The sequence below is a fragment of the Pyxicephalus adspersus genome, chromosome 1 (genome assembly GCF_032062135.1).
Source record: "Pyxicephalus adspersus chromosome 1, UCB_Pads_2.0, whole genome shotgun sequence".
Taxonomy (NCBI): domain Eukaryota; kingdom Metazoa; phylum Chordata; class Amphibia; order Anura; family Pyxicephalidae; genus Pyxicephalus; species Pyxicephalus adspersus.
The window spans coordinates 43,299,880-43,311,973 of record NC_092858.1 but is presented as its reverse complement, the minus strand read 5'-3'; the positions used below and the strand labels follow the sequence as shown (position 1 = coordinate 43,311,973).

At 36.7% G+C, this 12,094-nt stretch overlaps 1 protein-coding gene and 1 long non-coding RNA gene across 2 annotated transcripts in view; one reads left to right on the top strand and one right to left on the bottom strand.

Moving 5' to 3' along the window:
* RNF41 (ring finger protein 41) overlaps positions 1-3,545 on the top strand; it is a 31,744-nt gene extending 28,199 nt beyond the window's left edge. The window contains exons 5-6 of the mRNA XM_072408867.1: positions 311-414; positions 1,001-3,545. Of these exons, the coding sequence (XP_072264968.1) occupies positions 311-414; positions 1,001-1,352 (456 nt within the window). The 3' untranslated portion in view covers positions 1,353-3,545. The remainder of the gene's footprint in view (positions 1-310; positions 415-1,000) is intronic.
* A 2,153-nt stretch (positions 3,546-5,698) lies between these two features.
* Positions 5,699-12,094, bottom strand: part of LOC140328942 (uncharacterized) — a 9,518-nt gene continuing 3,122 nt past the window's right edge. The window contains exons 2-3 of the long non-coding RNA XR_011920369.1: positions 11,336-11,491; positions 5,699-7,207 (exon numbers count right to left, since the gene is read on the bottom strand). This is a non-coding gene — a long non-coding RNA (uncharacterized lncRNA). The remainder of the gene's footprint in view (positions 7,208-11,335; positions 11,492-12,094) is intronic.

The following is a 12,094-nucleotide window of genomic DNA, read 5'->3' as shown; positions in this document are numbered from 1 at the left end:
CTTTGACAATATCGGCACTTCTGGTCTAACGCATACTGGCGCTGGTGTGGTGTCATATGGTAGTGGTAAACACATTCTAAGCCCTCCTATGCCATCTGAATTGGGGTTTGAGGGGTGATTGGGGCTCCGTTTCCTTCCAATTGGTTGATGTTTTTTGGTGGTTTGATTAACCAAGGTCTTTGTGTTTTGTAATGACTTGTCATTTAACATTATTTTACATTGTGCTGAACTTTGATTTATTTTTAATAGTAGAGACCTGTAGGTAACAGGAATGCAAACTAAAGCTCTCTATCTTTTTGTCTTCTAACAGAAACGGGACATCCAGCTGCTAAAGGCTTATATGAGAGCAATCCGCAGTGCCAACCCTAATCTTCAAAACCTGGAGGAAACAATAGAGTATAATGAAATCCTTGAGTAAGTACTAGTAATATTTGAAATGTTACTTTCTGGTTTAAAAAAAATTGATTGTGGTCTGTTTCTGATATATTGGATGTTAATGAGCTAAACTCAAAATGAACCAGCCAGCTAAAAATTGGTACCTTAACATTAAATGGTATAGGGATTTCCTGATTTGGAATCAGAGGTATATGAAGGTTATGGGAAGGTATAGATAATGAAAGTGATTTTTGTACACTAAACAATCTGGGGTCTGAGTTTGAAGTTTCGACTATATTAAAAAATAAATAAGCATTGCAAATATACATGGCAGTGTGTAATGGTGGGCATAAACAAGTACCAGCTGTTAAAATCTTGCTACATTCCAAATAAACTGTATGCTGTTAAGCGCAGAGAATATTGATAACTTTTTCCACGTATAAATGACTTGCTGGGGTTTTGCAGGTGTTTCTAAAGCACTTGTCCCCTAGTTACCGCATATATTTTATTACAAGTAGTGCTTGAATCTATTATATGTTCTGCATGTATGAGGATATTTAAGGGTATTAGGTTGACTGTCTAAATAAATTGATGATTACACTCACTGTTTGATTTTACCATACAGATGGGTAAACTCTTTACAACCTGCACGTGTGACCCGCTGGGGTGGAATGATCTCAACACCGGACGCTGTGTTACAAGCGGTCATCAAACGTTCACTAGTAGAAAGTGGCTGCCCTGCATCTATAGTGAATGAGCTTATAGAAAATGCCCATGAACGTAACTGGCCACAGGGCCTGGCCACACTTGAGACAAGACAGATGAACCGTAGATATTATGAGAACTATGTGGCAAAGCGGATTCCAGGAAAGCAGGCTGTTGTTGTGATGGCCTGTGAGAACCAACATATGGGAGAGGACATGGTGCTGGAGCCTGGCCTGGTTATGATCTTTGCTCATGGTGTGGAAGAGATTTAAATGCACTCCGGCAACTGTATACACTCCCTTTGCTTCTCCATGTGCCCCATCATTCTAGGAGGCCAAGTGTTACCTGATTATTTCAAATGCTAGGTCTCCAGACCCCACTCTTGCCACTGGTGCCTGCTAGTTGAGTGCTGGGTATTGACTTGCCACTGAGTCTTTTCTTTTTCCTGGAAAGACTCAAACCAGTCTTCATTAGCATTAGCTTCCACCCATAGTGTTCTATGACAAAGCTACTAGCACAAACAAACCCAGTCCAAAGTCATGCTAATTTTCTTTCTTCTGCTTCATGTTGGCTGGATGTGCTATTACTAGTTACTCAGGAGGAGGCGGCTAACTTCAACAACTTGGCAAGGACAGACTGAAAGAAAACACTACAAGGAAGGGGCATTGTGTGAGATTTATGGGCATTTGTAAGTCATGGGTGCTGAGGCACCCTGAAATCACTGGTATCTACAACTTGAATCTGAACTTGTGCAGACCCACTAGGACCTGATTTGGCAGGGATATTTTGTGCAAGCAGGCTAGAAGAAAAAGTAGTTATTTTTTTAATCCCTCTATAACTTAGCACTAATGTGAGATGTTCATTTTTGTTTTGGCTTGGCCAATGTCACAATAAAATATAAATATATGCAGCAGACAATGCAGCAATCATAGCGCACTCCAAACATTGTTTTGTTCAAGCGGTTTTCATGTTTCATTGTGATCAGACACAACACTACATCGTTGCATAGTCTATATTCTGTCATTGTTGAATGAATGGCAAACAAGATATCTGTGGACGTGTATTAAAGTATGTTGTGAGTTTGTTTTTTTTCTACGCAAGGGATCATGCACTTATTTGACGTGCTTGTACATAAATGTAATATTGATTTGCTTTATGTTATTTTTTTACCTATTTTTTTTTTTTTTCCCCCTACCTTCTTTGGGCTCCAGTGTAGAATCATCCTTGGCCACAAAAGCCTTTCCTGTTTTATACTTTTTCTTATAACTTTAATCTTTGTCATATTTGAAGGTGTGTTTTTGTTTTTCTAATGTAAAGCTTTCATGTCAAATTTTTCAACAAATGAAAGACTTCAATGTTGATTTGACAGTGAAGGGAGATTTCAGTATTTCAAAAGACTTTCAGTACTACAGTTCATATCGGCATTCTTTCACAGTGCTGATTGCTTTTTGAGTTTCACATGTAAAATTTTGTCGGCAAACGGTTCCAGAGATTTCCACCTCAGTGGTGCCTTTTGTTTTTTCTTGCATGTGAAAAAAAAAAAAACTTGAAGGTCTTGCAGAGCACTGGCTTGTTGTTCTGAGTGCTCTGTACCACCTGTCTGTTTTCCTTGTTAATCTTGCAAAAGCTTTACATATTTTTTTTTCCTCAATTCTGTTAATATTTGTGCTTCAATATTTTTGTATTTGTTTTTTTTTTTTTTTTTTTTAATGTATGTGTGTAAGTATGGTTCCTCTGTCTATTTTAATATACATAAAACCTAAAATGTTTTTTTGTGTGTGTTACCTTAAGTCACCTTTATATTTTACTGTCAACCTAAAGCAATTCTTAGTTCACTATTAAAATGGTTAAAAATGCTTCCCCTGTCATGTGTGCTGAAAATGCCCATCCACAGATCTCCCTTTTATGTGTATTTCGTGTTAAGACGGTTTATGAAAATGCCCAGGGCATACACTGCTGCTTTATTACATGCTGATATGTGCTGTTTTGGTAGACAGAGTAGACCTCATTTTCATGCAGGCTTCAAAGGCCTTGCAGAGAATCTGTACTCTTAATCCTCTTAGGCAGCATGCTTTTGAAGTTGGATAAACACTGGAAATTAATAACCATATTTTATCAGCTCATGGGGTTCTTTTATGTATTTTAGGATGAGTAAAATACATTTGAATACCAATTCTCATTTGTTCAGTTATGTAAATTACGCTGCTTTTTGTCTAGTTCACGGGATAGTTTGCTCCTAATGATTTAATAATATTGAAAATATATACACAAAACAATATTTATCACAACAGCACCTACTACACTAATGTAAATTATTCAAAAGAACAACATGACAGATGGACCTTTTATCCAGTGTTTTTACAGATGCTACATCTCTTGTAATGTTACACATTTTTTTAAATACACCATAAGGAAATGAGTGTAATAAAATTCAATAACATTTTATTAATAAAAACTAAACCTGAGTTCTACAATGTCCACTTTATTATAAATATCAGATATCCATCATGTGCAATACAATATTTTTTATTCCATTGTCCTACAAAGCCTAACTTGACCTAAACTGAGGAAACAAAAATCAAAATGTCAACTGTAATATTTTCTATAAGACGACCATATACACCTCACCAACAGGACACTATTGGTGTATCACACAATAAATCAAAACATTATTTTACTTACGTGCAACAAATTTTGTTTGGAAAGAGCGGTTACTACCTTCCACACAGCCACATCAAACCTCAGGATGCATAGCAGGAGAGAAGGCAAAGCAATGGCAGGAGTCCTATTATTGAAATTAAAACAAAGTTAAAAAAGTGTATAATCTTTAGGTAATGACCCTAGTGGGCAGCATGTTGCCTCAGAAGTTAGCACTCTGGCCTTTGCAGTGCTAAGTTCCAGGTTCGAATATCTGCCAGGGCACTATCTGCATGGGGTTTGCAGGGGTTTTCTCCAACACTCCAAAAACATGCAGTTAGGCTAATTAGCGTCCCCCTTAGACTGTATTAATGACATGAGTTTGATAGGGATATTCGATTGTGAGCCTCTTTGAGTAACAGCTAGTGACATGACTATGAACTTTGTACAGTGCTGCATAATATGTTGGCATAATATAAATACTGTGTAACAATAAGTGTAATATTATATTTTTTTTCTGCCTTTTGAGATAAAGTACCAATAATGTTATTAAAGTTCTCCGATATTGAAGCTATGTACAGTTAGGTCCATAAATATATATATTTTATATATATATATATATATATTTTCTAATTTTGGATCTGTACATTACCACAATTAATTTTAAATGAAACAACTCGGATACAGTTAAACCGCAGACTTTCAGCTTTAATTCAGTGGGTTGAACAAAAAGATTGCATAAAATGTGAGGAACTAAAGCCTTAAAATTATTGTGGTAATATACAGAACCAAAATTAGAAAAAAGTGGTCTCTGTCCAACATTTATGGACCTAACTGTATAATCCAATAGTTTATATTGGATAATGGTGTCTAGTGTTAAAAATGTAAATATATAAATAATCTACTCTTTTTACCAAGGTCAAAAAACATATTATCCCCAATGTGGGTTGTGATATCTCATCTCATTTTCTAATTTACTTCAAATCTTCAATGGAAAGAATATTTAAAGCCAATTCCTTTACCTGTCTGAGATATTGGTGTCCTACGTGAAGCGAGAGTGCATGGGATGTGATGTTAACATTGGCAAGAAAACCTGCTCTGCTTCATCCATCTGTATAATACACTGTATGTTGTATGTCTTAAACACTCCTGTCAAATCAGGCTCAATTATTATCAAAACATGTTCAATTAAGCTTTATAAGACCGTGGCATCAGAAAAATATAATGCATGCTACATGTTGGATATTTGAAATAAGGTGAAAATTTGGATCACCCAGTGTTGGTTTTATTAACAGATGTTATTGATTTTAGATATGTCTGATAGACTTTCACTGAATACTCTCAATTATTGCTTTAATGTGTGAAGTTGTTTACAACAGCAGGTTGTAAATCTGCTCTACAATAATCTTGTTCATCATTTAAAATCATGTGAGCTGTACATATCTGAGCTTACCTCCTTTGTTCAATTGCTTTATATCGGTGCATGCCATATGGGAGCAACAACCATGGAGACAATAGGTGTACAGTCCTGATTTATTAAAGTTCTCCAAGGCTGGAGAGAATAGACTTTCATCAGTGAAGCTGGGTTATACAGAAAACCTGGAATGGAATTCCTAAAAGTCAATAGCTATTTGTTAGCAAATGTTTTCAAATCTGGACCAGATCAATTCCAGGTTTGCTGGATCACCCGGCTTCACTGGTGAAAGTGTATTCTTTTAGCCTTGGAGAACTTTAATAAATCAGGGCCATTGTGTCTGTTGGCCTCTTCTTTCCAGCTTCATCATTAGATTAGTACCATCTGTCAGTATAGTTCAAAGTTTCAGCATGTGTGCATGAGGGTGTAGGAATATATTATGAAGAGGGTTTCTAAAAATTATTAGTACCACAATAAAATAAAAAGTGTAAATACTTTAATAAATTATACACCCGGAGCTACCAGAAAAAAAAAAGTTGTAACATGTTTTTTCGTAAGTTGTAACATAACAAATAAAAAGATTTGGGGTGTCTATTTTCTGTTTTAGAAATAAACCTTTAATACATGACAAAGGATTTCCACAGTGCTTAAGATAAACTAAAGATAAATTAGCTTTGAGGTATTGTTGACTGAAATTTTAGACTGAGCGATCCAATAAGAGTAGGGCCATGGCCATTAGCCATCCACTTGTGTATATAGGTTTTAGGTTGTGCTATTGAGGTCCATAAATGTTCTGTTTTCATCAAAAAAGTAAAAGGGTTAGCTGGTAGAATGTGAAAGGAAGCCAAACGTTCTACCTGCTGACAAAAAAATAACGTTTAAGAGCCAATTTACACTTTACTGTCTTCTTGTGTTGAAATGTGTTACTTTAAGGCAACCCACTCAATCCCATTGGCTGCTGGTGCTCCTGAACAGCGACAGGATAACATACAAACAACATTTTTGTGGTATTGTGCAACACGTGCACATGGTGTTGCTTTAGTGCACTGAGATGCCATCCAAAATAAACACCACCACAATGTTCTAAAGTGCAATAATGTGTTAACTGATCACATAAGCAAAAGCTTTAAAGTAGTTTTCTTTCTTCTTCAACCAGGCTTCTAGAAATTGCTCCATGAACTTCAAAGACTTGTTCACGCAGATATTTCAATTTCTAATACACTGGTTTGGGACGCTTTTTGTAGTTTCTTGGGTTATTTTGACCTGTCACGTGCTTCCACCTGGAGTGCTTTACAAAGGTCTGCTAACCATCTAGGAAGCTACTTTGTGTTTGGGAGGAAAATTAGGTGTATTTTTCTTTGAAACCCCCTTCATTTCCTGTTCCAGACAATCTTAAATCTGGACAGAAAGTTCCTATCCAATTTGAACAACATTGCTAAAATCTCATTGAAAAAAATAGTTGATTTTGGGGCTCCTAGATAGCTGTAAATGCACCACAACTCTACCATCTGTGTGACCAAAGCCCCAAAAGATTCCTAGAAATGGTGTGTCAGGGGCATCTGAAATCTACAAGGTCTATCATGGAGTCACTGTCTTAGGGTTGTTGTTTTTGCTGTCCTTACTATAAGAATGATCTAGAGATGGCCTTGGGGCTACTAACTTAGATTGTACCATATATTTTCTATTGCTGTTCTCCCATTGCTTGGATAGGAAATTGTACATAGTGTCTCTTGTGCTTTCCCTCAATAGACCCTTGTGACTCTCTTCTCTGTTTTCCTGGTTTCTTTTCCTACAGGACCTTGTTCCTTGGCTCTCTGGCAGGCTTTAATACCAAGAAACATCTCATCCCCTAATAAACATGAAATGAAAGGCTGAATGATCCTTGCCTAGCCATGATTTGCAGGGGTGTTGGAGGAAAGGTCTTTTTGCTGTTGGTGACTCCAAGTTGAAAAAGTTAGGTTTTCACTATTTTCCACTGAGCCTAGCTGAGGAACGTTGAGTTCTCATCGCACTCCTTTTCTACAGCAGCTTGTGTATCTTCAGAACTGTAGAACTGTATTGCCAGTTACAGGAAATCTGTGTGGAGAGGGAAATATATGTAGTAAAACAGTACTTTTTGCATTTGGTTGCATAGTTAAAAATCTAAAGACCAGATGGAGGTTATTAAAAAACAAAAAAAGATCATTTAAAAAGGGAGTTGAGTATAGAGATGCAAGAATCAAGTCAAGCATCTGTGTTCAACAGATAACGCTACAGGTACGAATCCATTCTCCTGCGACCAGTTCTGGAGTTCTGACTGTACGTACTTTAGAAAAACAAGTTGCGTGTTTTCATACCTCCTAAACTTGTACGAATGTATTCTGATTCACAGGTTGGACGATGTCAATATAGGATGAAGATTCCCACACATCGATCATGGACAGCAGTGCCACCTGTACACCACAGGACAGTGTAGAAGTGACAGAGCCTACTGATAACCTCACATAGTAATGCACCTATGGAGATGTGTACAGTACTGTCTAATGCAGCAAATTGTGTTGTTGCAAACCCCTTCTAAAAAAAAAAAAAAAAGAAAGCTGCAGTAGCCCAGCCAACAGTTATCAGAATTTAGGGCATAAAGCTTGGTTTCATTATTTGAAGTTGATGGAGAATAATTTAGCACTTTGTCGTACTTTATTTGATACAATACAGGTCAACATCTACTCTCACAAGCATGGCCACCTTAGTTAAAGGGATCTAAAGACCCACTTTCATCTCCATGTTACACCCAGCCCCATCCATATTATAGTGATCAAGTATTACCCTATCCATAAATAAGAGCTGTCGAGGACAAACCTACATACTTGACGAGCAATTCAATAAAAGCACAAGAGGCCTTAGGTCTGTATTGACAGCTTTAGGTAGGCACAGCTGTATTTTTTTAATCTGAAACATTCATTTACAAAAGTAGTACTTATACGTTGCAAGGAAAGGATAACATGAAAAATGGCAATGGCTACACTGGTCTGAAAGACTGGCACTTCTTTTTGTGTACATTATATGCATATTCTGCAGTTCTTGTATCCCTCATGCACACATAAACTTTAAATTGAAGAGTTATATTTTAACTTCTCACTTACTTCACGTATTTTTTGCACATACAATATAAACATGGGGCTAACACTTTCTGATCTTACCCTAAATGCGATCATTAGAATAGTTGGTTAATACTTGGCAACTAGCATTAGATAAAATAATAATAAAGATCCAACATTACATTCCACTGTTTTACCAGGCTGTATGTTGTTGATGTGGTACATATCCATGAGCCTTTTTTTTGGCTGGTAGTAGTTCAGTCAGCTTGGTGCACAACTGGAAAACTGTTTAGATAAAATGGGTACATGTGCATGCCTTTTAGATTGTTTTAGGGAATGTAGTGGGGTGCAAGAATTCCAGTTAAGCAACTGGAAGTAGAAGTATGCATAGAACGATTATTATTATAGGGCTATATTAGAATTCTGGAGTCTGCAATAGATGACCTCCTGCAAAGGCTATTTATTTTCTCAGTCATTGATTGAAAGTAAGTATGCATCAGGAAAGTCTATATGCATGGACATACTGGGTTATGTGGTTCAAACAAGACAATTGTAGCGTGATGGTCAGCAAGTTCACAATGTCATCTTCTTCAAACATGGAACAATGTTTTTCTTTTCTTTTTGTATTTTACATATATATATATATATATATATATATATTCTTTAGCACATGACAATGGATTCCTCAAGCCCTATGGATTAAGAAGAGCACAACATAAGTTTCCTACCGAAATTTGGCTTTATCTGACTGAAGCCCCAATAGGAGTTTTTATAAAATCAAAATCTTTGCACAACATCTCAACAACTTGTGCTATTGGGCAGTGTAAACAAGTTTTTTTTAAAGCAGAGTGGAAAAATTTTTCCTTTCCTGATATGCTCTATGTCAGCATACGATGAGTTAATCCCTTTCAACTCCCACTCTCAGGACCTAAATAAATAAATTCAAGGAGGTCCATACACCTAGTGTTCTGTAATTAGCCCTCCTCAAAAAATTTGGGTAGGTATATACGCTGACATAGAGCTTATCAGGAAAGGAAAATTTTAGTAGGAAATACATTTTTTTTACTCTTTTCTGACTGTTCCATGTCAGTACACGAAGGAAATAACTAGCACACCTAGGAAGGGAAGCTCAAGATTACTTAAAGCTCAGTAGAAAACCAGCAAACAGAACTTTTTTTTTAACAAAACTAACAGTAGTTAAGCCTGCCAATTCAATTCATAATGACGTAATGTGTGAGTAGGAGACACAGTTGCCACCTTAAAGTAGGTGTCCATTGACACAAGAATAGTCACTGCGCAGAAAGAGGTCATGCTGTGATTGAGCTGTGACCCCTGAAAGGATTTCTAACCATTTGTCCGATTAACTATGCAGATGGTTCAGACAATCCGGGAGGCACTGAGGCCTTCTAATTCTTTGCTAGTCCCCAAGGGAAAAAAGGAGGAACACTATGTTTATGGACCTCCTTGAATTTATCTAGTTAGGTCCTAGGAATGGGAGTGGAAAGGGATTAACCCATCGTGTGCTGACATGGAACAGTCAGGAAACGGACAATCATTAACAGAATTTATACAAAATTACTCTATCAGTTTAAATTAGCCTGAAAAAAGTGAAAGGAACAACGAAATCCATCTATTGCTGCTCCTACCCCAATTGCTGAGATAATAAATCACTATGTATTCCATGTCTTTGACTTTTAAATAAACATAACTAGATAATGAGTATTTTAATTACAGGAGAACTACTCATTTAGAAACTCTTAAAGAAAAAATAACGTACGGAATGAATATGATGTCTAGTTGGTTTACATCCTTCATAACATCTACAATACAATAACCCCATACAAGGGCCCCCCTGCACCTTTACAAGGGGCATGTGAGAGGTGAGGATCCGATAGGAAACTAAGGCTAGGTACACACGTGCAATAATTAGCGTTTGAAAACGAACTATCAACTATTATTCCCGATTATTTTGAACGATCGTATTGTGCACAATTCTGTACATGCTGTAATGATACGATCGTTCAAATATAATCCACCAATAATGTACACACACTAGATACGATCGTTCAAAAGATGTATGGGAGAAAGTGTATCACAGAACAATTCACGATCACTGAATCACCGTACACACAATAGATTAAGAACGATCGTCGCACAATCAGATCCGCCGGGACGGTCGTACGTTTCTAGCGAGATTCCTCGTTTGTCAGCGTTGTTGACCAGTGGTTGTGCACTTTTTTTGTTAATTATCGAACGATCTGTTGTGGATCCTTTGTTTACAACGACAATTATTGCATGTGTGTACGCAGCCTAAGGCTATGCACACAGGTCACATAATTATTGTCCAAGACAAATGGTTGTGCTTGTGAGAATCTGACATGTATATAGTGGTTGCCCAATGTCTGTCAGGATGGGTTAATTAATTACTGATCAGAAATGACTGCTATACACAAATCAAGGGAAGAGAGCACAGCGGGGTGCCTCTCACTTATCTCCTCTCTCTGTAAAACGTTTTTTTATCCATTTGTTCCACTATCATGCAAGATCATTTCCAGCGATGAAATTTTTTTTGTGTGTACACTGCCCTAATAAAGCAAAAGGGGCTTCTAGGAAATTTGTCACATTTGAAATCTGAAATGGCCACCGCTTACTATTCCTTAAGAATTCTTTCTAAGAGACCATTTTCATCTATGCATTGTGTTTACATGTCTGTTACACATTACAGCATTGTTGTGTCATTCCTTTTTTTGCCACTTTAAAGCATCACACCTATGATGGTATATTACTCTTGGGAAAAAATGGTGCCAGTGTAATTTTCAGTGCTCTACCAGCATATTCAAATAAATCGAATACCTTACCACAACACGTTACACATAACATATTTATAGGCATTTGTTAGGGCACTCCAGCACTTTGACTTAGTGATTTAAGGATGCAGAACAAGTATTCTGAGCTCATATTTACATTTCTTTTTCCAGATGAGTACTAAATCCAAAAATAGCCAGATAGCTAGTAAATGTAGAAAGAGCAATAAGAATGGGGGGTATAGTTGCCTAATGACAGGCCCCATTTAAAGCGGTACTAATATATTATCTATAATACAGAATTTATATAAAATATCTATAGCCACCTGTCCTTGTTCTGTCACAGGTGCCGCCATCTTCCTCCTTCTTCTCCTTTGCATTCTGTTTTCAGACATTTTGACTGGCTGGGCCAGGTAGACGTAACTCCTGTGCAGAGGCAGATGTGTGGGACTTCAGTCATTCTCAGCACCCGCAAGGTATTCCTAACAACAAACACAGAGCTGAGAATTGGTAAAACTTGTTTGAAGTTACTTTCTTTTGTAGTGTGTGTCTTGATTTTGATTTCCCTAACTAATCAACACAACAGGAAGTTAGTGCAAATTTCCCCAAAATTAGAATACCTGTAATTCCAATTTTGGACAGTTGATAGTAAAACATTTATCTCTTTTGCAAAACTCTGCCTCTTTCTTTCATTACAATTTTTAAATTTTAGAAGCTCCCCACTCTTCCTGTTTCATTACCAAAGGTCAACAGGACAAATTCAGATCTACAGGGTAAAAATCTACAAGGAAAATCTATAAGGTACAAAAAAAAATTCCAGAAGGTCTAATCTTTTCCTAAACTATAAAAAAAAGTTTGCCTTTACTTTTCTATATCTATAAATGATTTCATCCAAACCTCACACAACCTTTTGCTCACATTTATTAGCTTTGATTTAGAGAACATGGTAATGAACTCATTCATGTTTCATACATTTTCTAAGTGAACCCAATGTGAAAAAAATGTGTGAATTTTTGGGTAAAAATTGTGAGAATCTTAGGTGAAAGCATTTATAAATAAACTTTTGTTTTCAAGGATGATTCACA